Below are 25926 nucleotides of genomic sequence, written 5' to 3' on the forward strand. Positions count from 1 at the left end.
AGAAGAAAACTGAACTTTGTTAATATTTGACAAGTAAATAGTATATGTATATGATTTATGAATATGTGAATATGTGAATATTGAAAGAGTTTTCAAATCTCTTATTGATGGAAGTGTATGCTTTTTAAAAAGCAGGGAGATTACTGCTCTCCCCCATCATTGTCCTTTTTAGCCAAAACTGATGATTTGAGGTTTGATTCAGGATGATATTTATGCATGAACATGTGGACACAAATTGGTTGGTGATAATGAGATTACTAAATTAGTCTAGTTTAACTCATTGTCTAGTAGGGGAGCCAGACATGAAAACAATGACTAATCTACAACCCACATAGAAGCAGAGAAGGATGGAGGGATTACGTTTTGAAAAATTAAGATGCTCTATGAAATTTGTGAGGTGGGAGAATTAGCTCACTTTCCTTGCCCTTGACCCCTAGTTTGTATCTGCCACTTCATGCAGATGAAGGAGGCAGCAGAAGGTAGGCTGAGGTCAGCCCTTGCTGGACCTGGGCCCATGAAGCCAGCATGCTGCCAAGGACACATGACGGAGGCAGACCATTCAGTACATCACTTGGCAGCCCGCGCCAACTTCTCCTTTGCAAAGCTATTTATTGACCAACTCCCCTATACTTTTTCTTTTTTGGAGAGGTATCTGATACAGTTTTTTGTTTTTCTCTACAAAATACTGCTCTCTGAATGCTCTGGAGGCTCAGGAGCACCATGGAAAAGGTGTGAAGGACCCATTTTGGCTCTGTAAATGTCAAGCTCAGCTTGAATTTCTGCCTGTTTTTCCCCACCTCCCCATCACTGGACCAAAACATAGAACTAGTGTCTTCTTCTATTTCAGACCATTTCTACTGGGCTCTTAACTGCTGTGCCTTGCTTTCATATCTGTAAAATAGGGGATAAAAATAGTGCCTAGTCATAGGGTTGTTGTGAGGATTATGTGAATTGGATGTTTAAATTTCTTAGACTAGTGCCTGCCATATAATAAATGGTCAGAAGGTGTAAGCTAATATTATCATAGCTGTTGTCAAAGAGACCGATAAAGGCGTAGTTCTAATGCTGACGTGCCTCCTCACTCTTTCCATCGGGTGGGAAGCCTCTTCTGGAATAGGCACCTGGAGTACTCTGAATCTGAGCTCCTCAGATGCTGAGACCTCCCACCCCTGTCCACTACTGGTGTGCAATGTCCATACTGACCCTCAGGTTTCCTTAAAAAGTTTCTGTGTGTCATCAGACCCCCAGGACAAACTAGTATCCTAGAGCAGAGAATTCTGGAAGCTTAGTCCTTACCAACTTCTGGCACTTTCACTGGCTTCTGCAGAAGTCAAATCACACAGAATGCCATCATAATTTTAGTCTTGTTTCTGTCAAAGATTTGAATCCTTGTTAAAATTCCCCAAGTGATTGTCACCAAAGGCAGATCAAATCATGTATGGTTGTTTTTGGTCATATGGCAATAAACAGAAAAGGATGCTTGGTCCCTGGAAACATTTACTTTTATTGAAAAAAAAAATGAACTGAAAAGTAGGGAAAATGACTGCCCTAGACAGAGTGTATCTGGGCTTCACCAAGACATTTGGCCAGTTTATTTTTAGTATGTAAAAATATTAACAGACAAGCTGGAAAAAGATGGGCTGGATGCTACTATAATTAGGTGGGTTTAGAACTGAGTGAATAACTATGCTCAAGGGATGGCTCCCAGTAACATGCCTCAGGGCTTTGTCTCCAACTTTATTTTGTTTAAAAATTTTAGCAGTGATTTGCTGAAGCCAGCGCATGCTGGAATTAGGATCCAAAAAGGTCTTGACAGGCTGGAACAATTAGTCTGAATCCAACAAGCTGAGATTTAGCAGAAACAATTGTAAGGTCTTGAACTTGCATCCAAATGACCAACTATACAGGAATAGGAGGTGAAAAGCGTGACAAGAGAGGGATGGCTTTCAGCACAGGTGCAAATGCTTGGCACTAGGTTTGATGTGGATCCACAGGATGATGGAATTGTACTTCTAGGCTATGTGGTTAGAGGTATTGTATCACAACAAGAGAAATAATTATCCCCATCTGTGCTTGCTGTTTAGCCCACAGATGATGTATGGGATTCAGTGCTGGTCTCCTGACCTTAACATCCCATAGAGTACGTGCAGAAGAGAGAACCAGGATCCCAACCTGACTCCAGATCACGTTCTCCAATGAAGCTTAATTGGGATTGGGAATGCTTGCTTTATAGAGAAGCTTCTGTGAAGACATGATAGTTGTCTTTAAATCTTTTAGGTTGCACTTGGTATTTGAAGGACTGTCATGTTGAAGAAGAATTAAATAGTTTCAGCAGGGACCCTCAGGACTAGAACACAGCTACTGCTGTGAAGGCAGAATTTGATGTAAAGTAACAAGTCCCATTACTACGAACACTTCTGATAGTCCACAGACGATTGGAATGCAGTGGGAGTGCACCTTAGAGCTAGTAGTTAGGAGTTGATGTTGTTGGCCGAGATTTAAGGATACGTTGTGTTGTTGATTTAAAGGTAGCTCATGTTTTTTTAGATTCCAAATATGTGAGTGCCAAAAATCACTAAAATGTAATAGCCTGATGTCAGTTCATGCCCAAATGCAGTGTCCCTGGAACCGTGTAAAAGCAAGGCCAGGGTTTTTTTTTTTTTTTTTGAAAGATGAGTTTGGGATCAACTAAATACCTGAGCAAGTACTGACTGGACAGCTCGCAGTCCTGCAGTATGGAGCATGAAGGAGATGACCTTGAGTTGGATGATTTCATACCAGGATTTACAAATACCCCTTTCTACATTAAAGTAATGTAGTTCTTGCAAAATATATGATTTTCAGTGGGATTACATCATCATAGCTTGTCAAGATGAGCTGGCTCCAAAACCCTTCCCTACCTAACTGGGTAAGTTACCCAGTCTAATAGAGTTGTTTAGAATTGTCCATCTGGTGAACAAAAGTGACTGCCAAAAGTGATTAGTTTTATATTACCTTAATTGGCTTTGAATAGTTTTCTCAGTAAAGGGTTCAATTGCACCTTGACGGTTCATAGGATCTTCATAGAGAAAAACAATTTATTTTCTTATTTGCTATTAACAAGAAGGCATGTTTCCAATTCATCTATAAAAGCTATGCAAAGCAGTTCAAATATCCATTCAGGCATACTGTCCAAGTTAGACTTTTTCAGCTGCTAGTGAAATTATATGGCTTTATTAACTCTCATGATAAGTCTGGAGGTAAGATGAGTTCCTGGCTGGCTAATCAACCACTCAAGAATTTTTTTTTTTTTTGAGGAAGATAAGCCCTGAGCTACTTCTGCCAATACTCCTCTTTTTGCTGAGGAAGACTCAACCACTCAAGAATTTTAAATCAGCCACTCTGCAATTCTCTTGATTTCCCCTCCTGGATGCAAGATGCTTGCCACCTATCACATCTTCAGGACAACATCCAGAGCAAGGTCTGTCCCCTTTTAAGAGAGCAGAAACTTTTCCCAAGAGTCCTCCAACTCCCTACCCTTCCATTGCATCGCATCATACCATTTTGAAAGATTATTACGTGGTTTTGCAGATGTTGAAGCCTGCCAATTTGTGCAGTCTGAGACTTATAGCCCTAAAAGATTTCATTTTTTTAATTTAAGTATTTAATTAACGTACAGTACAATTGACTTTTTTTGGGTGTATAGTCTTGTGAATTTTAACACGTGTAGATTCATGTAACCACTAACATATTCAACATACAAAACAGCTTGATCATGCCAAAAGAAAATCTCCTTATGCTTTCCCTTTTTATCTAATTTCATGAGAGACATTGGACTCTGGGTTTTTTCACCCCCCCCCCCCCCCCCCCCCGTCGTAATAATTTTATCTGGGTAATGTTAGCCTCATAAAATAAGCTGGGAAGTATTCCTTCCTTTTTTATTTTCTGGAAGAGACTGTGTAGAATTGCTATTATTTCTTCTTTAAATGTTTGATAGAATTTGCCAATGAAGCCATCTGGGCCTCAAGATTTCTTTTTCAGAAAGTTTTTAATTATGAATGCAATTTTTTCAATAGGATTGTTCAGGCTGTGTTGTAATGTCTTTCATCTTTGGTGAATTTTGTATTATAAAAGAAATCAGTCCATTTCCTTTGTCATTCATGCTTGGATTTTATATATTTATAACTACCTACACTGGAAACTCCATCAGACGTATTATAATTTTTCTGTCAACCATCAAACATTTTTTAAAGAAGCAAATGTAATAAGAATAGTCTATCGTATTTGCCCAGATATTTGCCATTTCTTCTTTCCTGATGTTCTAAGTCCCCTTCTCATATCATTTTCCTTCTCTATGAGGAACTTCCTTTAAAAATTATTTTAGAACAGGTCTGCTGACAATGAATTTCTATGCTTTTCTTCATCTAGAAATTTCTTTATTTTACCTCCATTCCTGAAGGATATTTTCACTGGATATAGAATTCTGGGTTGGCAGTTTTTGTCTCTTAGAACTTTAAATATGTTGTTCCACTTCCATCTGGTCTCTGTGTTTTATGATGAGGAATCTGCAGTCACTTGAATCATTGCTTCTTGATTGGTAATGCATTATTTTTCTCTGGCTGCTTTCTAGATTTTTTTCTTTGTCTTTATTCTTTAATAATTTGATTATGATGTATTAGGCATTATTTCTTTAGGTTTATCCTGTTTGGGGCTCACTGAGTTCCTTGAATCTGTTGATTTATTTCTATTAGCAAATTTGGGAAGTTTTCAGTCATTATTTCTTTACATATTTTTTCTTCTCTGCAGCCTTTCTCATCTCCTTTTGTGACTTTGATAGAATGAACATTAATGACAGAGGAGGGGAGAAGGATCCATAATTTTTATTGATCCATCTGCAAGTTCATTAACTCTATCTTCTATCATCTCCATTTTGTAATTGAACCCATCTATAGAAGTTGTTTTTTGTTTGTTTGTTTGTTTTAAGATTTTATTTTTTTTTCCTTTTTCTCCCCAAAGCCCCCGGTACATAGTTGTATATTCTTCGTTGTGGGTCCTTCTTGTTGTGGCATGTGGGACGCTGCCTCAGCGTGGTTTGATGAGCAGTGCCATGTCTGCGCCCAGGATTCGAACCAGCAAAACACTGGGCTGCCTGCAGTGGAGCGTGTGAACTTAACCACTCCGTGACGGGGCCAGCCCCTATAGAAGTTGTTATTGTTATTTTTTTCAGTTCTAAAATATCCATTAGGTTCTTGTTTGTATCACCTATTTCTTTGTTGAGACTTTCTATCTTTCCATTCCTCTCAAGAGCATTGCCCTCATCTGTTGTAGTATTTCTATAATTATTTTGTTAAAGTATTTTTCAAATAATTCCAACACATGTGTTACTGGCATCTGTTGATTGTGTTTTCTTATGCAGGTTGAAACTTTCCTGGCTCTTCATATGCTGAGTAATTTTGTATTGTACTCTGGGCATTTTGAATATTGTGTTATGAGACTCTGGGCCTTCTTTAAATCCTATGAAGAATGTTGATATTTTGTTTAAACAGGCTATTGATTTGGTTGGATTTAAGCCACAAATTCTGACCAGCTTTTTTTGAGATGTGGTCCCAATGTCTATTCCAATTTCAAAGACTTTGCAGTGCTGTTCAGATTGGTTCTGCTTGTGTACCACGCACTGACCATTCTGGCACCTGAGTAGCAGTCAGTCCTGTTTTCCAGCTCAAAGTCTATGGTATGCTGTTTAGGGTCAGCAGCATGAGCAGCTCATGGGTGAGCTGGGGACTTCATGAACAATATTATGGGGCAGCTCTGCCAAGCTCTTCACTCTGCCAGATCTCCCTGATACTTTCAAGTTCTTTTCCTTTTTATTCCTACAGCCAGAAATCTGGGGCTTTATTTGTCCCATTCTGCTGCACACTATCCATGGCTGTGCCCATTTCTTGGTCCAAACAGCAAGAGAACAGATAGAGAAAAAAACGTCTCAGGGGTTTTCCCCTCCTTGAGACAATGACTCCTCTGCTCAGAGAGGAAGGTTCTCCTCTCTCAGAGTTTTAGGTGCCTACAGGTTACCATGGGGTGGGGCATGATGGAATGGAGAAATGAAAAAACATTATTTCCCCCACTGTCTCTGAGCATTGGCAGACCCCCTTCCCATCCCTGAAGCCAGAACTGGAGGGCTTCCTGGAGCTCTCACTGTCTACACCAATGCCCACTTCCAGGCTTCATTTTATATTGCATCTAGCCTGAGAATACCAAAGGAAAACATATAGTAAACTCTTTGCTGGGTTGGTGGTTGTTCGAATTGAGTTCTCCTTCCCCAGCTGTGCTGCTACTGTTTACTTCTTGGATCTTCACGTAGCTGCTGCATAAATTCTGTCCAGGCTTCATAGCTGCATTTATTGCAAGAGACAGGGTGCAATGATGTTCCATCTGCCTAGAACCAGAAACCCTTAGAAAATTTTCACCAAAGTTTTCTTTCACCTACATGGTTAATTGAATGTTCTGTCATAGATGAAATCACTATACCTGAGCTATAGAGAATCAGGAGTCTAAAAAGTACTAAGTGAATGCCACAAGACTCACCAGAAATAAGGCTGTCAGCTGTCATGAGTCTTTCACTGTTGGTACGCTATGAACTTCTGGGTGCATGATTGACAACCATTCTCAATCTTGATAGGTAAGCTCTGAAATCTATTACAATTCAATTTCCTTTTTGAAATATTGTGCTTATAATAAGATTTCAAAGCAAACTAATTTCCAAACAGTTTCCTTTAAAGTACTGACTTTATTGGATTTTCAAGAATCTTCTATCAATGCAAGAATACTTAGGGAGCTCTGTAAGGACTAGGAATGTTAGGAGTTTTGGTTTGATCTGTCCATGGTTCCTTGGCATGTGTTATTAAAGAATTTCATCCCTAATATTCTCCCTTGGACATTTCTCTTATACACCGTCCCTGCAGTGGCATTGCTAAGCAAGAGACAGGGTTAGTGTCAGAAGGAAGTAATCCCTTCTGACCTAAGTTAGGCAGAAAGTCTACATCTTGGAAAGAAAGAAATGGAGAAAGACTCTGAAGACCATAAATCAGATGATATTCCTGAGAGTGGTCTGTTCATTTTCCTCAGTAAAGATTTTTTTAAAGAGATCATTTAAAAAAGTTAATTCTGCATGTCTCTTGTATATCCTAGAATTTTTTGAACTGTTTCATACACTACTAAAGTTTCCATTTAAAAATATAGATGAAATTGGATTTTCACAATCCAGGAAGCATGACATTTAGGTTTAAGTCCAAATTTAAAACCTTGGATCTTCAATGAAACGGAAACATGTCAAAAGGATTATATTTCCCTCTGTTGACAGCCAGCTTTTAAAGCCAGACAGTTCCAGAGGTTGGTAATTTTTGACTTTTGTTTGTTTAATGCAGAATGTCATAGCGTCTTTTGCACGTCAGTGTCCATTTGTGTTGCATCGTCTCTCAGGATGCCTAATGCCTATGATCTACATGGGGCAAAGGCATATTTTTCCTAGGGAATTTGATGATTTTCTTCAACTGTTTCAGTTCAGAAGTCACTGTCTTCTAAAGTCCTAGACCATTGGTCTTCTGCCCAGTGTGTGGACACAGCAATATGGAAATACCCATGGGTGTGCTCTAAAGATGCCAGCTGGTTTTGGCCTTTGTCAGCCATAGCAGCCACCACACAATATTTACCCCTACTTTGTCCTCAAGCAATCTAACAATTTCTGGAGGTAGAACAACTGAACTTATTATCATCCAGGGACTCATTGGAGGAGATGTGTAGTGTATATAGATATCTAATGTGCTGTAATTTTTATATGTGGTATAATGATAGGGCCCCGGAAGAGCAATTTTCTATACAATTCTAATTTTGCATGAAATGATCTGGGGGGTGATTATACAACATTCTATATAAGACAGGTTGGTGCCAAGTAGCATCTTACTTCTGTACAACTTGGAAAGCTGTGGTACATGTTCCACAGAAGAAGTCCTCAGATTTCAGCTGCATTCTTGGTCCAGCGAGCAATTACCCCTTAAGAACTATTTCATACGGACTCTTCAAAGCATTAAAAAAGAGAAAAAACTTATCATTTTATTACAACCATTTTACATGCTGTTATAGAAACAATCAGATCTTCCAAAAATAGGGGACTGCTTGAGAAAACTGTGGTTCTCTGTAAGGTGTTATGTGACCAATTATGTTTTAAAAGATTTTGGAGAACATGGGAAATGTTCACAATAGAAAGTCAAGTGGGAAGGACAGGAAAATGTTATTTAAATTACTTTATTTGCTTAGAAGGAAATACTCAAATGTTATCTCTAGGTGGTGGGTTGATTTTTAATTTTTTATTTATATTCTTTATTCCTTTTCATTTTTGACTATTATAAATAATGCTGTGATGAACAACATGATACAGAGATGTTTGTCCAAATTTCTGATTAATTCCTTAGGAAAGATTCCAGAAAAGGAATTACTGAATCAAAGGAAAAGAACACTAAAAAGGAACTTTTATCTAAATGGCATTTCCAAATTAATATCCAGAAAGGCTGTGCCAAGGCCTGTTGCCATCAATGTGAATGAGAAGTCTCAGCAAACTGCACGCTCCATCTTCTCACTTAAAAATCAAATCTTCATGTGCTGGGGATGTGGGAAATGCTATCTCGTTATTGCTTTAATTTGCATTTATTTTCATATTATTGAATTTGAACATTTTCCACGTTTAGCAATCATATTTTTCCTTTGTGAATTATCTGTTCCCGTCCTTTAGCGTTTATGTCTTTTAATGAGGTCCTTTGTACTTCAAGAGCATGATCCCTCTGCCTTAGTCATTGTGTACAGTTTTCCTCGTTGATTGCTAAATATTCAATTTAGTCTCTGATGTTTTCAACATGCAGATTATGTTATCAAGTCTATGAATCTTTACTTTTCTGCTTTCTTTTATTGATTTTAAGCTTAGAAAAATTTTTCCTCATTTTACCTATGTACTCCTCTAACTTACATCTTTAGTGTTTAGAGTAAAATATTATATCTTTAATGTTTAGAGTAAAATATCTTTAGTGTTTAGAGTAAAATAAGAGAAGGAAAATTTATTTTTCTTTCCAAATTCTTAACTTAGCTTCCCGACACCATTTGTCAAGTAAACCTATTTTCTATTGAATAATTTCTATTCACTGTCTATATTTACTCTAGCTTATTTCTGAACAGTCCTGTTTTATTTTATTTATCTCCTATCCATTCTGACATGAGTACTTTTTTCATTACTGTAGTTTTGTAATACATTTTATAATTTGATATAGCGTTACTGTTCTTAATTATTTTCAAAGCTTTCCTTGTCTGCCAATCCTTCCAAATGGGCTTGAGTTATTGAGAAAGCTTTAGAAAAATTCCATAGGGATTTTTATTGGAATTGCATTAAACATATAAATGAATTTGGGAAGATTAACATCTTTACAATGATCTTTCCATCAAGAAGCATGGTATTATTGCCATTTCTTTAAAGGCTTTTAAAATATCTCATATGTATAGGTTTCTTCATATGGGTCCTACATACCATTTTCAAGTTTACTCCTGGTTCTTTTGTCTCTGCTTGGTGGTTATAAATTAGAGACTTTCCTCTTTAGCTGGGGGTCATTTTCTCTATTATTTGTCGAGTCACTACTAATTAAAAATGGCTGGCTTTGTGGCTAAAATTGTGGACCCTGGAGTCAGACCACCTGCATTTCAGACCCCACCCAGCCCCAGGCCTGGCCAGTGCAAATATGGCATAGCCTCCCCTGATTCCCACTTGCTGGTTTAGGACATGAGATAATAATAAGAGTAGGCTACCTCCTAAGTGTGCTGTGAGGGTTAAATGAGTTAATTCATGTAATTCTAAGCACAATGCCTGGCAGATAGAAGATGCTCAATGAGCGTTAGCTCGCCATCATGAGTAGCATCTCTCCCCCATCTGTTCTTTCGTTCTTTCTTTGGAACCCCTGCCCTTCGCGGTTGAAGTCTGGCCATCCAGGCTCCAGGCCCATCAGCCTTTACCTCCCGCTCTGGTTCGTCTCAGCTCTCCCCATTCACCAGGGCTGTTCCGGTGTGTCTGTGAATATGTGTCTTTGGAATTCAAGCTTTTTAGTTCCTGAGAATCTTTGGTGTCCTCGAATTCCACTATCTGAGAGCTCACCTTTCCTTCCTTTCTGTTTTTTTTTCCAAGTTCTGGTCAGTTCTTCCTGGTCCACTTGCAGTCCAGTGGCTCAGTCTGGTCACCCCCATCTCGTCACGGCACCCCCTGAAATGAGCTGCCTTTCTCTGCCTGTCTTCGCTTTTCTGTCCCTCTTAAGGCCAAGTCAGGGCCTTTTGGGCAGGGGCAGAGCTTCAGGTAGAGGGAAGGGCTGCGCAGGGAACAAGTGTCTGTCCTCCTCTGAGGCTGCAGGAGGCAGCCCCCTCTGTGGAGAGCTCCCCTACCTGGAGCGGGGAGACCTCAGCCCAGAGAGCACATTTCCTCTGGGTGGGGTCAAGAACCGTCCCCCACCCTGCTCTTGTGAACAGGTGAGGCCCTTTCCCCAGGAGCCCCCAGGTGACGCACGCAGGCCCCCTTTCTGTGGCCCAGGGAAGTGCAAACCTTCTCCACCTTCCCTCCCCCTTCTCCGCAGTCCTGCCAGCCCAGCACGTGGCCCCTGCAGAGGGGACTGGCCTGGAGCTGGGAGGGAGAGCCAGTTAGGAGCTCTGGCTACTGCCTGCACTCAAGTCCCTTGGCTCTTCTTTTCTGTTAAATTTTCTAAATGGTTATTGCTGCCACACAAGAAAACTATTGATTTTTAAATGTTTGTCTGTACCTAGCCACTGTTACTAAATTCCCCAGAGTTATAGTTATATTTGTTTTTTCTAAACAGACAGTCACACTGCCATCTGAGCGGTGATAATCTTGTCTTTTCCATTCCTGCGGTCGTATTTCTCACTTCTATTTCACGTCATAATATTGGCCTCCACGTGGAGAACAATAGTGAATACAAATGAGCGCAACCATCCGGGGCCTGGCCTCTCTGGGTGGGGATTCCTCCCTGTATGAGGATGTCTGCTGTTGTCTTGAGACAGACCACTCTTCCTTTCTTTAAGTATTATTCTTTAACGAGTTTTAAAAAGTCTTGAAGGGATGGTATATTTTACTCAGCTCCTTTGCAATATCCATAGGGACCACCCCTTTTAAAAATTGCATCTCTTGGGGCTGGCCTGGTGGCACAGCGCTTTAGTTCCTCTGTTCTGCCTTGGCGGCCCGGGGTTCCTGGGTTCGGATCCCAGGTACGGATATGGCACCTCTGGGCAAACCGTGCTGTGGTAGGCGTCCCACGTATAAAGTAGAGGAAGAGGGGCATGGATGTTAGCTCAGGGCTAATCTTCCTCAAAAAAAAAATTGTATCTCTTGATTTGATTTATCGTATTAATTGATTTTCCTAATGTTCAGTTGTAATCAAGACCTGGAATAATCGATACTCAGCTGTGGTAGGCTATGCTTTCAGCATATTTTAAATTAGATTTTCCAGTTCAAGCTTTAGGATTTCTGCATGTATCCATAAGTGAGATTTGTCAGTTGTTTTCCTTTTGTGTATTTTGGTATTAGGATTATATTGAGTTGTCCTTCTTTTCTTCATGCTGGAACAGTTTATATAACACGAGGAGTATCTATTTCTCAACAATGTGAAGAAAACTCAGGTGTAATTTTTCCTCTCTGAAAAGCTTTTCAAGTATTTTATTATAATTACTTTACAATTTCTTAAATCTTATTCCATTGCTTTTCAGTCTTTTCTTAAATCAGTGCTGGTAAATTATCCTTTTTCAATAAAAGCACTAGTTTCATCAAAAATTTGAAAAATGTATTAGCTTTCAGTGATACAAAGTATTTAATAATTTTTATTTGTTCTATATTTGTTGCTAATAACTTTTCTCAATTGTAATTTTATTTGAATATTTCTAGATTTGATATGCCAGTAATTTATATATTTTATAGTATTTTTCAAAGAATTTGCTCTTTTCTTTTGAATACAATGGTTATCATATCTGTTTGTATATTTCCCAATTAATTAATTCTGCCCTTACCCCAATTTTATCTCTTACCTCTATTATCTTTATGTCTAACTTCTTTTCTAAATTTTTCTTTGAATGTCCCCCCCCCCACAATCTTTTAAAATAATGAAATTCTTTTGAATGCTTTGAATTTATTTCTGAGGACAGCTTTAATACCTGTGTATTTGAGATATGTAATGTTTTTACTGTCATTTTCTTTAAAGTTTATCTTGCATTTGTGTTCTTCGTTGATCAGGAGAGTGCTTTTCAATTGTGGAAAGGTTTAGGGATTTCTGCTTAAATGTTTGCTATTAAGTCCTAGTTTCTTTGGATTTGAGCAGGAGACTGTGACCTGCTAATTTCAGCCCTGGAGAGTTAGTTGGTGTTCTCCCTGTAATCTTGCATATATCTTATATTTATAAATGTTTCATGAATGTTTTGAGAAGTGTAGCCACCGCATTCAGTACCTGGTGATGATTGAGTAATTGTGATTGTATTGCTTAAATTATCACCTTGGAAGCCAACATTGCCTAATGGAAAGAGCAAGTTGGGAGTCAAGATGAACCGGGTTCAAACCTGAGTTTTGTTATAATTAATGGCATGATCTTGTACAGGTGACCTATTATCTGGACCTCCTTTATGCCTTAGTAAAACGAAGACATCACTCTCTACCTTTCAGTGTTGCCATGAGAAGTGAACGAGACCCCTTACGTGAAAGACCCTAGCAATGTGCCTGGCCTGTAGTTCATCATAATAAATGGCAACCATGATTAATTTTTGCCTACTTGGTCTGCTATTGACGGATAGTCCATCAAAGTCTTATCTCTCTCAGCTCAGGAAAATGTCTTGTTGTTGCACCTTTGAGGATTCTCATGTTTTTCTTCCTTGTGAAATTCAAGTCTCTGGTTTCTGTCTTTTGTCTCTGTCATCTTCTGTCTCATCATTTTATTTTTCTCTTACTTCCCTCTGTCTTTATTTAAAGTAAGTTAGAGTTGTAGGTTATTCCTACGATTGTCTCTGCTGCTGCTGCTGCTACTTATTACTGCTACTGCAATTGCTTTTTTCCCTACATAATATCATATTATATTTTCCAAATAGCACTTATGTTTGCCTACATAAAATCAATATGCTAATTCATTATTTTTAAGTAATATGTAGAGGAGTATACTAAGTAGAAATGTACAAGTGGAAAGTTCATAATGTATAGATTTCAGTTTTTGAATACACAATGACCTCTCTTTTCTGCCCTTCCCAACTTGTGCACCCTGCCTTTCCCTGTTTATTTATCGTATTATATGTAGGCACTACTCTGCTAATATATTTTGGACCCTCTAACACATACCCAAAAAAATATAAATTAAAAAGGATGAATACAAATAGATATGGATGGAGCTTATAATATTTTTTCTGGCACCATAGTGAATGTTCTTGAGTGTCCCTTGCCTTGCTGTCACCTTGGAGACCACTGTCCTAGACCATATGGAGTTTCTCTGCTTTTTGCTTCTGCAGCACTTCCCTTTTACAGAAAACACACACTTTTGGTTCCTTGTTTGTCTCCCTTCCTAACTGAACTCTAACTTCCAAGAGGACACTGTTGATGTCTTGTGTGTTCACTGCAACATCCCCAAGGCCTAGCACAATGGCTGTCACATAATGAGTTTGGGTGCGTATTTGTTGACTTGACTGAGGAGTTGCAGTTCTCTGCCAATGGATCCCAAGTAGACCTTGACTTTGCTAGTGCATTATTCGTGTCCTTGCATTTTCTCCTCACTGAAGCCAGGTCCGTCTTCCTTCCACTTGTAGAAGGCTTCTCCCCTCATCCTCATATGTCTGTACAAACTCTTGTTTGTGCAGGGCTATTTTCATCTATCATTCTTGAAATACAAAGCAGGTATTCCTTAAACTTTCTTCTCTTTCTAGTAGTGAATGATTTTCGGAAGTGTTTTCTTTGGGTATAGAGGATAGTGTTTCTCTTCTCTTTTGGACTTATCCCTGTTTACTTTTCCTTAGTTTTCAATTCTTAACTTGGAGACCTGGGTCCCACCGTTGCCCAACCATCAGCATGTGTGGGTGTCACTGACTACCTTCTCTTCCCACTTGGGTTTCAGATTATTTCAGTTGTGGGGTGGAATTGTGCAGTACCTAGTTTTTGGTGTGTAGTAAGTATTAGGTAAAAGAATACTGGACAGAGTGTGATTGTTTTCCTGCTTCCGCTCACCAGTTCTCTAAACCTGAGAAGAATTTATAGGAAAAGAATCATGGTCAAGAAGCAGTACATAAAAAGTGATAACTGCCAACACATACTGCATTCTGGGTTCCTACTGTCTCCTACCTGCTTCGAGCACTCCACAGAAGGAGACCTCCCACACGCTGTGCAGTGCTGGCCCATGCTGGAACTTCTGCCTATGTGATATGCTAGGGCTGTACCTACAAGTGGAGGTTGAACGTGGACCACTACAAGGGAGAGGAAAAGAACGGCGAAAGGGGACAAGATGCTAGATTTCCCAGCAACCCAGGGACACACACTCAGGAGCTGGTTGCCTGGGTTTCTACATTTTGCAAAGTCTGGGTCTCTGAGCTTGGGGTGGACCATGTATGATGCTCATGCTTCTTCCTACCACTTCCTGGCAGTTGTTGCAGTTCCCTTTCTAAGAGTGCAGCCTGCACAAACCACCAGTTTTATTCCTCCATCTGCTTCACTGGAACTGTGGTTAGTAACCATTTCCCCAGATTTTTTCAAGTGGTCGATGGTTGTCTTCAGCTTCTGGCTATCAAAGAATTTCTGTGAGTTTTTGTCTTTTTCTAGTTTCATGGATTCTTTAATGGAAAGTTGAGCAAGACACATTAGAAACTTTTCTTCATTCTTCTTAATCCTGAAGTCAAGATTATTCTGCAGTCACTGCACCCGTTTTCTCAAAATGTACTCCCTCCCTTACATATTTCAGACCAGCACTTTTAAGCCAAAACTATTGTCTGGAGGTTAGAAACGACCTTGCAACTGTTGGAGTAGAAGGTGAGTTTGGTGCTAGTAAGATGCATGGTCTGTCTTGTCTTGATAATATCTCTCTCATCTTGATCCCTGAGAGAGACGTGTGCATAAGAGCAGTAGGAATGAGAAATAAAGTGCCCCTTTATATTCAGCCTTGCTCATGGCCCATATCCCCATGCAGAAAAGAAGAAAGGAGGTAGGCTGGCTTGGCTTGCTCTGACGAGACCAGGCCTGGATGAATCTAGCGCATAGATGGGAAACCCTATCAGGCAGTAGGCTCCAGCTGTGAGCATGGACTTTGAACAAATCCTGAGAGCCAACCGTCTCTGATTAGCTACTGCTCTTCTTTGGAGGAGAGAGGTGAGGGAGGGCAGTGGCAGTGCTAGGAGGTGCCACCAGCATCCACCAATCCCATCTTCACCCGACTACTCCTTGGCTTTCTTATTCTGCTAGAGTCAATTGTTATTTCCCATTCAGATGTTAAATGTAAAAAAAAAAGCATTTTTTCTATTTTTATTGTTCTGTATTATATAATACATGCAAAAATTTTGTGCTTCCTGGGACACTGGGTTGCTGGAGGCAGGTGTACTGCTCTGGGTTGTCTGGGCCTCAGTTCTGCTTTTACCAACAGGGTGAGAATGGGGCAGTTCAGGACCTAGGAGAGCTTGATGTCTGTAAATTTCCATGAACAGAAGCAGAGGATGAAGAGACTGTGCTAGTCCTTTCAGAAAAATGGCCATGGTGCTGCACAGAGTTAAGCATCTCAGGTCTAGGAAGACCCTACCTTGTGTTACCAGCAGCCGCAAGATCTATGTTAGGGACTCTGAACCATAAGAAGCCTTGCATCCATTTCTGTCCTAGGTGGGAGTATTGATTTTGATAAATTTCTGTTGCCTTGGCTCAATGACTCAAGGACTTAGAATGAAGTTGGAGATGTGTGCAGAAAAGAGTTAACACAGCAGACTACCCTTAGAAAGGCCTGTTTGCAAGGTTAGCCCTGGGCTGATGTCTGGGAAATTGGATTGGGGAGGCTTCCCATCATTCCTAGAACTGATAACTGTGGCTTAATGTGCCTAACTGTTCATGCATACAGTATGGTTTGTGCTAAGCACCTGCTTTCCTTCTGGGAGTCTTGAATTTTAGAACATGCCAGGCACAGGGTGCCTACTTGGCCAGTCCCCAGTAAACAACTTGGACACTGGGACTCTAATGAGCTTTCCTGGTAGACAGGATTTCACATATGTTGCCACTACTCATTGCTCGTGGAATTAAGCATGTCCTGTTGTCTCCACTGGGAGAGGATTCTGGAAGGTTGTACCTGGTTTCCTCCAGACTTCACCCTGTGCACTTTTCTCCTTTGACGATTGTATTTTATATTCTGTCTCAGTAATGAATCATGCTCATGAGTAGGACTATATGCTGTTCTGGGAGTCTCTTAGTGAACCATTGAACCTGGGGATAGGTTTTGAGATCCCTCCAACACATAGTCCACCAACCCAGGTTGAGATCTCACCGCTACACAGCCTACCAACTCAGGGTGACATCCCTCCAATACAGTCCGACCTGGAAAACTACAGGCTCCTTCCAACCAGGTTCCTGCTCCTAAGGCCCTTCTGTGTTCAAATTCAGGTGCTGCTGCCAGGGCAAGGACCTGGTTTTGGCCACCCCCACCCCCAGGTACAGTAATCAGCCATGCAAGGTCCCTTTCTCAGCCTTCATCCTACTTTGCCCTCTGTGGCATTTAACATTACTGGAGACTAACTACCTGCCCCTTATTGAAGAACTCCCTTGACATCTAGGGCGACCCTCTATCTGTCCTGGTTCTCCTCTCAGACACTTCCTTTCCAATGCCCTGCTCCTCCTGCTTCTGACATAGAGTATAGCAGGATATCAACATGGCACTCTTATGTCTCAATTTGAGGCATTAACTCACAGAACAAAACAGTAAGTACCAAGTAAGTGCCAAGAGCCCATTGTTCTTCCCTTCCTTTCTGTGTTAGTCAGCTCGGCCTGTCAAAACAAAATACCACAGACTAGGTGGCTCAAACAACAGAAATTTATTTCTCTCAGTTCTAGGGGCTAGAAGTCCAAGATTAAGGTTCTGGGAGGGTTGGTTTCTGGTGGGAGCTCTCTCCTTTGCTTGTAAATGGCCACCTTCTCACTATGTCCTCGTGTGGCCTTTTCTCTGTGTGTGTATTCCTGGTGTTTCTTCCTCTTCTTATAAGGACATCATTCCTTTTGGATCAGGGCTCACCCTTATGACCTCATTTAACCTTAGTTACCTCCTTAAGGCCCTATTTCTAAATACAGTTATATTGGGGGATCATATAAGGGCTTCAACATATGAATTTGGGGGGACACAGTTTAGTCCCTAACACTTGACAAGAGGTTGACGTGGAAGCATTAGGCAAAATAATTTCATTGGAGAGGGTTGATGGTGGGCTTTGAATTTTCCTTAACCTTCTTGGAATAGGGAGGAGGTATTTCTCATTCAGTTAGAGCTAAAGGTGTTTCCAAAGAGCCATTTATAGAGACTGACCTATGTTCATGGGAGTTTAAAGAACGTAGGGGCTGGTGTTTGCACCCTATGTGAAACATCTAAAGACCTGGGCTAGAGCTGGAGCTGGAGCTGCTGCCTACTGTGGGCAGCTAAGCAGAGAAGGGCAGGGCTGGTTTGGGAAGAGCTGTCTTTCAGTGACATATGGGGCAAAGGAGGAGCCAGTTTGGGGCAAAGCAGAAGCCAGTTTGGGGTAGTCTTGAGGACCACCTAGAGGGTTGATGTCACCCCAGTGGAGGGAGAGGCCACCAGAAGCCCAGGGTTCTGGGGAGAGGGGTTATAAGCAGCCAATGGCGGGGAGAGGCACAGCCCATTGGAGAAACTGCAGCCTCCTCATAAGCTTATTCCAATCCAGGTGTGGCCAGAAAGCACAGCTGGGGAATGGACAGGGAGGTGGACCTAGGAAAGAGTGAAGAAAGTGACCTGCCTCTTCCCTGTGCCAGCTTACCAGCCTGGGTCAGGCCCAAGTTGAAAGAGGGAACACTTTTCAACCAAGGGAGGTCTAGAGTTATGTGATCATTAGCCTGACTGGACTTTTGATTCCTTGAGAGTCAATAACAAAGCTATGGGACCAGCCCAGTGCTTCACCCAGAGTTGAGAGAGAGCTGCAAGACAGGGGCTTGAACAAGGAGTGTGACAAAGAGTGAAGTTGTTTCTTCTTGCACCCTATAGAGTCTAACCCATCCAAGAAACCAGCTCTGTAGGCGTCCCCAAGTCCCTCCTCCATCCTCTTCTCTTCCTTCCTCCTTCTTCCTGTGCTCTCGATGAGTTCATCCAGATGGATACTGAAGACTGGATTCCTTGTTTAATTTTTAAAATTTAATTATTTTTGAGCAGGTAATACATGACATGGTTCAAAAATCAAAAAGTATATGAAGATATGGAGCGAAAATACTCATTCCTGTACCCTACCAGCCCAGACTCACCCATGAGTAAACCACTAACTATTATGAGTTTTTTGGAGGAGGGTACACTTCTAGAACTTTTATGAAAATATTTATCCAATCAAATAGGAATGTATCTTCTCCCTTACCATCTTTTTAGACAAAATTGTAGCTTACAACAATACAGTTCTGCACTTTACTTTTTTCATTTGAGAAGCTATCTTGAAGATCTTAGAGATCTTTCCATAGATCCTGAAGACTTTTAGATCCACATTTTTAGCTGTTAGACACTCCCCACCCCCATCCTTTCGATACCTCAAAGCCAGCACTTCCCAAATACATGCTCCTCCTGACTTCTTCATTGTTCCTAATTAACTCCACGGTCCATCCAGTATCCCAGACACAAACTTCAGTCACCATTGTCTCTTCCTCCTTCCTGCCCGTCCAGTCAGTTGCCAAGTCTTGTCACTTCCACTGGAAATGCCCTTCCCCTGAATCCGGTCTTCTCCACTCCCGATCCTCTACTCCTCTACCTCCTTCTTCTCTATTGTCTTAGGCCAGCTCTGCCTCTCCTATCCAGCCTGTGCACTGTTATCAGCCTGATCTTTGGTAAGCAGCACAGTGATGCTCTCCCTTCCAGATGTGGACACTTTCCACGGACCCTGCATCAAGGATGAGCAGGACCTTATCTCATCCTGCTCTCTTCCCACAAACATCCTCCATCCAGCATGAAGGGAGGGTAGCCGCAGCTCCTAGACATCCTCCATCCCTCCTGGTGTCCCCCCCATTGCTCAGGCTGCTCACCTCATCTCCCTTTTCTGCTTTTTAGAGCCCTTCCCTCCTTTAAGGGCTCACTGCTGAAGTTTTGAGAATTTCCTCATTGGAGCCTTTGCTCCAGCCTTAGTCCTGCCTTAGCACAATGCTTTGAGGACAATCACAGCACGTATTGACTCTGTCCTGAGTAACAGATTGCAAGCTCCTGGAGGGTAAGTCTGGGCCTTATTTATCTCTCTGTTGCCCCACAGCACATTGCCCATGCACCTGCTCCTTTGCAGGTGTGCTTTTGGAGTTTCGTTAATTGATTTGAATGGAGTCTCAGACATTTTTTCTTCCTCCTATCTGGTCTCCTGGTTACCCTTTAGAGCCCATCCTTTTTTTCTGTACATTCCTTTCCTTCCTTTTATTTTGCAGTGGTTTTTATTATTATTTTACCTCTTCGTGAAAATTTCAGCTGGTTAGTCTTAATGAATGTTGTTCAGTCCTGGCGCTCCTGCAGCTTCCTGCCCTAGTTCAAGTTCATTACTTTGACTTACATAGCAGTGGGAAGCAACAGGACACAGTCCTTAGCAGGTTAGCCTCCTGCACTTCTTGCTAAGTGGATCATGATATTTGGAAGCTTGAGAATGGAGAATGAGGTCTGGTACGAGTGCATTCCATTCTTTCATTCTACAGTTACTTGCTTGTTCACAATTTGCAAGACAATTTAACAAAATGAAGTTTTTGCGTTCAGAACCTACTGTATTCTGTGAAAGGGGGTGGGTCTGGGAAGAAGCCCACCTTTGTATTTGGGGCATGTGAATCCATAGTAGCAGTCTGGTGTCACCCTGCCAGGCCTGGATAGGATTGTTCATCAGACCAATTCTTTTTGGTGGAAGAGGTTTCAGATGCCTGGAGGGATTGCATGTGGGTGCCCTCTGAGAATTGTCCATCCAAAGAGAATCACTGAGACCCTGAATGTAGGAAAAATGGTGATTTAGGGAGCAAATGGCTTTCAGGCATTGGTCGTTTGCATTAAAGCTCGTGGAGGGCTTCTCTCCCAGTTTCCCACTAAATTCCTTTCTAAATGCCCAGATAGGAAAACATATTATACTCTCAAACTTTGAGGAGAGATGTGAACCTCTGCTAGGACTTATGTTAGGGTCATTGATGCAGAGGGGAGATGGTGTAATGTGAAAGTTATTGTCGGGTTCTGATCAGAGTCCCTGTGCTGGCATGTACTAGCTGTGTGTCCTTAGTCTAGCTACTTTTAACCTCTTCTTGCCCAAGTCTTCTCATGGGTAAAATATGGAAGGGGAGAACCTATTCATAGTGTTGTGGTAGAATCAGACAAGGTCACAAATGTGAAGCCCTGAGCTCAGTGCCTGGCATTTAGCGAGCATTACATAAATATTTTCTATTACTGATTATCACTCTTTGAAATGATTAAGAAAGACTTCTAGTGGCTGACCTGAGACCCAACAGCTAGACCAGACAGAGCAATTTAGATTTCAGTCTCCCTCTCTGTACCAGGCAACCGTAGCTCTCCCCTGCTGGGGAACCCTGGGATCAGGGGAAGGAGTGTTCCAGACAGAGCCCATCCCTGACCAGCCTCCTGAGAGGCAGCGAAAACACAGGCAGACTTGGAATCCCAGCTCTGCTCCCTGCATGAGCTTCTGCCAGCTACGCAAACTTTCTGTGTCTCAGTTTTCTCATCTGTAAAATGGGCTGCTGGAAGATTTATATGAACTAGTGTATGGAAACTACTTTAAACAACGCCCACCACATTGTGAGTGCTCAATAAATGTTAGATATTTTGATCATCAGACTTCGCAGACCTTGCCTTGGCCTGGGAATGGTTTTCGTGTGAGGAACTTAGTGGAAAACCTCTCTCTGAGATTCTGTTTGTCTCACTTCTTCTGGGATGGATGGAGGGAGGAGGTGGGCTAGAACTCTGAGAGCAGTGTTGATAGCTTGTGGGGTGTTCTCAGTTCTGTTTGTCCATTAAACTAAGATCTGCATAAGAGAGCTTTTCCTCAGTCTAAATCCACGTAGAACCTAGTACTGCCAGTGGGACTGGTGTATGTATGAGAAGGAGTCTTCATTTACTGAAAGTCTGCAGAAAATATGCTAAGTACACACATGCTTAGGAGCCAGAGCTGAGGAAATCCTAAGAGAGAAGATGAGGGGGCCCCACCCTGATTATTTCTTCAGCTGTGAGCCTGCAGGAATCTCCCTGTGCTCAATGTTAGTGAAAAAAAGGCGCGGTGGGGGGAGTGGGGGGACTCATATTTTGATCAGTAAAAAGTGTGAGGTTCCAAATGCCCTCTGCTTCATAGTGGAAGCAAATCATTCCCTGAGCTAGATAGCCCTCTCCCCCAAGGAGCAGAAAGTCTCTGTGAAGCCACCTGTACTCCTGCACCACAGATGGCACTGCCCAGAGGGTCCTGAGCACCCCTCCCTCAGCACTTCCCCTCTGGCCAAGGATTTGAGTAATGAATGAGCTATTTCCTTCACCGAGGCCAGGATGTGGTTCTGAAGCATTGTTTCTGATTGTCACTTTGGGGTTGGTGTTCTCAGCCAAGGGCAGCATCTGTGAACACTCTCTGATGACTATGAGCAGAGCTCCATGCACACCAATTCCACACTGCTTCACTCCCATCACCCTGCGGGGAGGTTTCAGAGAGGTGGATGGTCTCTCTCCTCCTATCTGGAAGGTGGGCTGTTCAAAGACAGCCCCATTTTCCTGGCACTGAGCAGCAGGAGTTTGCCATCTCCTATGGACCATCCCCTTATTAGGCTCCCAAGTGAGAGGGAGCGGTGCCCACTACACCATGGCTAGGAGCTTGAGAGACCCAGCCTGGTGGACATATTTTAGTCAAGGTCTCATGGGGTCTTCGTGAAAAAGTGATCCATTCCCCTGGGCTTCTAAGCCTTTATGAACTGCCCGACCTCACCATGGGTGACAGGTAGTTGGGATGATGCCCACTGCTAATAGACCAACATTCCAGAGGGAGGGCCTGGGGAAGAAGAACCACAGTACTTGGGACATCTTCTAGTCTAGTGCTTCTCAAACTTCTTGTAATAGCCACTGCCCAGGAGGCTTTTAAGATATTTGTTTTCCTGGTTGTCCTACCCCCATGAAATTTTAATAGCAAAGATATACTGCATGTCTGTTTATGTACTGTGGCTCTAGAAGGGCCACAAACCATTGTAATATCTGAGATTGTTTGGTCCCCTAGGAACCACTTTTCTTCTCATTGAGGGTGATACTATCTCTAATGAGAATGCATATTTTAGTCTGAGACTTTTTGGCCACCCAGCCCCAGCTCGGGCTAGCAGGCTGATTCAGGTGAGCCGAGGGTTAGTGCCTGTGTATAATAAATATTATCTTTGAGCAAACATCTCATCTGCATTTAAGTTCATTTCCTTGTTTTGTTTTTTCTTGAAAAGTGAAACTATGTGGTAAAAAGGAACCAGCATATTACAGCATTTTAAGTACTACCTGTCAATACCCTGAATGAATATACCAGGAATGCATAAGAGAGCCTGTTTCTTCCCTGTATCTCTGTCAACATTGAGTGGTAGTCTTTTTAGAAGTATTTGCTAATTTGAAAAACAAGATGGTAACTCATTGTTACTTGAATTAGTATTCTTATGATGACCAGTGAGGGTGAAAATTTAGATCCCTTTATCTCGTTGAATGATGAGAGATAAACCAGTTTCCTCTCAGTAGTCCACTGACTGCCCCACCCCATTTGGTGACTAAATCTTCCTTTCCCACTGACTTGCCACGCCTCCCTTATCCTCTAGGAAGTTTTATCTACACTGGGACCTGTTCCTGGACTGTCTTTTCTGAATTATTGACATCTGGTGATGACATCTGCTTGACTTTTTGAAATAGGTTTTGAATGAGGCCTCTTTAAAGGCAATTGCACTCTGGGAGTGGATCCACGTGTCTGCACTTTGGCAAACTTGTGTGCAGACACCTGGGTGGTCTTCACTGCCTAGAGCCAAAATGTGGTGAGCTCTTGGTGGAGATGCCCTCTTGAGCAGTCCTAAGAGTAGAGAATGCCACACTGATGACTCATTGAGACTCGGACAATGCCCTGAAGCATTGAATGCTTTTGTCTAAGTCGGCTCAAGCCCACCTTTGGGTCAGTGTCAGCTCTAGCATGAAAGATCCAATAGATGCTGAACTGAACAGAGAAAAAACAAACAAGAGACATCTTTCATTTATTCTACAAGTACTTACTGAGTGCCTACCATGGTATTGAATATACGAAGAAGTTTCAGACTGGGTCCCTGACCTTGCAAAGCTCAGAATCCAGGTGGGAAATACACATGCAAATCAGTGACTGAGATACAGGGTGCTAAGTTCTATAAAGGATGTAAGTTAGCTTAGTAGGAGAGACAGATGAGGGTTTGGCCAACTCTGTTTAGTGAGATGAGGGTGGGTCAGGAAAAAACGAAAAGTGAACATGATATTTAAGTTCCATTTAGAGAATGAGATGGCATTCACCAGGTAGGCAAATGGAAGCCATCCCAGGTGGAGGGAACAGTGTGTACAGAGGCATGGAGCTCCGAAAAAGGATGGCATTTTGTGTAGAGGTAAGGGGCAAAAAGGGGCAACAGAGATAGTGGGACTTGAACACTATCCTGAGGTGGTTTCCCAATTTTCAGTCATTGATGCCATTGAAGTTTCTAAAGCATGATCAGACATGCTTTGAGGGAAGTAAACTCGAAAATATATAGAAGATAGTGTGGAGGTGAGAGTGTGAGGGCAGAAAGCCTTTCTACCTGTAACATTATTATTATAACTAGAAATTAATTCTTGGAAATATTTTTCCACCACCACCACCATCTTTGGAAAGGGGACTACCAATTGGATTAACAAGGAAGATATAGTAGCCACAGGTGTTTAAGAGGTGAAATAAGTAAGACTTGATGACTAAGTTTATGTGTGAGTGACAAGGGTGAAGGAAGAGATAGGGATGAAACCATAATTTCTATCATGTACAGCTGGGCAATTTGAGGTCCAGGAGGTAGGGGAGGTGTGAGCTGTGGCCATTTAAATGAGAGGTACTGGTTGGGCATTTAGATAGAAATAGTGGGAAATGATTAGGAATATGTGGTATTGGATGTATTCCTAATTGCCAGTTGCTTGTGGTCCTTTTGGTGTTTCGGTATTTTAAGAACGTTGCACAATTTTGAGTACTGCTACCAGCGAGTCTTCATTGATTGAGATCATGCTAAGGAGAAAAGCATGGAGATGTTTATTTCATGGGGTACAGTAGGTCCATTTTAGCTACTTTTGGACTCATGTTTATATCTTCTCCTTCTAGGGGATGGCCAGGTGGATTTTGATGAATTCATGACAATTCTTGGCCCCAAACTCGTGTCTTCAGAAGGTCGCGACGGTTTTCTTGGAAACACAATAGATAGCATATTCTGGCAGGTGAGTAAGATTTTTTTTTAAGATTAAGTTTGACAGTAAACATGTGCCTGGGATTAACTGTTGACTGAATTATTGAGCTTCTGTTCAGCACATGAAGATCTCTTCTGGGCTGGAGGGGCATACATTCCTTGAATAGGATGTCTAAGTTGAAGTCCATACTGGGTCCTTTAAACAAAAAATCAAAATTATACTCATTTAAGGCTTGGAGGAGAGAAATATCTCCCTATTTTTTCCTAATATCAAAAACATTTGTACATTTTGGAGAAATGAGATTCCTTCACTTTTTTAAAAATTGAGTTCATAATAGTTTACATCAATGTGAAATTTCAGTTGTACATTATTTCTTGACTATCACTACATAAGTACTCCTCTTCACCCCCTGTGCCCACCCCCCACCCCCATTCCCCTGGTAACTACTGAACTGTTTTCTTTCTCCATGTGTTTGTTCATATTCCACATATGAGTGAAATCATCTGATGTTTATCTTTCTTAGTCTGACTTATTATGCTTAGCATAATTCCCTTCAGGTCCATCCATCTTGTTGCAAATGGGATGAGTTTGTCTTTTTTATGGCTGAGTAGTATTCCATTATATATACATACCACATCTTCTTCATCCAATCATTGGTCGATGGACACTTGGATTGTTTCCATGTCTTGGCTATTGTGAATAGTGCCGCAATGAACATATGGTTGCATATGTTACTTTGGATTGTTGATTTAAAGTTGTTTGGGAAGATATCCAGTAGTGGTATCTACTAGCTGGGTCATATGGTAGTTCTACTTTTAGTTTTTTGAGGAATCTCCATACTGTTTTCCATAGTGGCTGTACCAGTTTGTATTCCCACCAACAGTGTATGCGGGTTCCCTTTGCTCCACAGCCTCTCCAACATTTGTTATTTTTAGTTTTAGTGATTATAGCCATTTTCACAGGCATAAGGTGGTATCTTAGTGTAGTTTTGATTTGCATTTCCCTGATGATTAGTGATGTTGAACATCTTTTCCTGTGTTTATTGGCCATCTGTATATCTTCTTTGGAAAAATCTCTGTTCATCTCCTCTGCCCATTTTTTGATCAGGTTGTTTTTTTTTTATTGTTCAGTTGTGTGAGTTCCTTATATATGATGGAGATTAACCCCTTGTCAGATATATAATTTGCAAATATTTTTTCCCAATTGTTGGGTTATCTCTGTTTTGATCCTAGTTTCTTTTGCCTTGCAGAAGCTCTTTAGTCTGATGAAGTCC

At 41.4% G+C, this 25926-nt stretch overlaps 1 protein-coding gene across 1 annotated transcript in view; it reads left to right on the top strand.

Annotated features, from left to right (window-relative positions):
• The window catches only part of CALN1 (calneuron 1), a 463893-nt gene that overhangs the window by 257757 nt on the left and 180210 nt on the right, over positions 1–25926 (top strand). Inside the window, exon 4 of the mRNA XM_046665286.1 lies at positions 24571–24683. Coding sequence (XP_046521242.1) covers positions 24571–24683 — 113 coding nt within the window. The remainder of the gene's footprint in view (positions 1–24570; positions 24684–25926) is intronic.

This window comes from Equus quagga, chromosome 7 (genome assembly GCF_021613505.1).
Source record: "Equus quagga isolate Etosha38 chromosome 7, UCLA_HA_Equagga_1.0, whole genome shotgun sequence".
Lineage (NCBI taxonomy): Eukaryota > Metazoa > Chordata > Mammalia > Perissodactyla > Equidae > Equus > Equus quagga.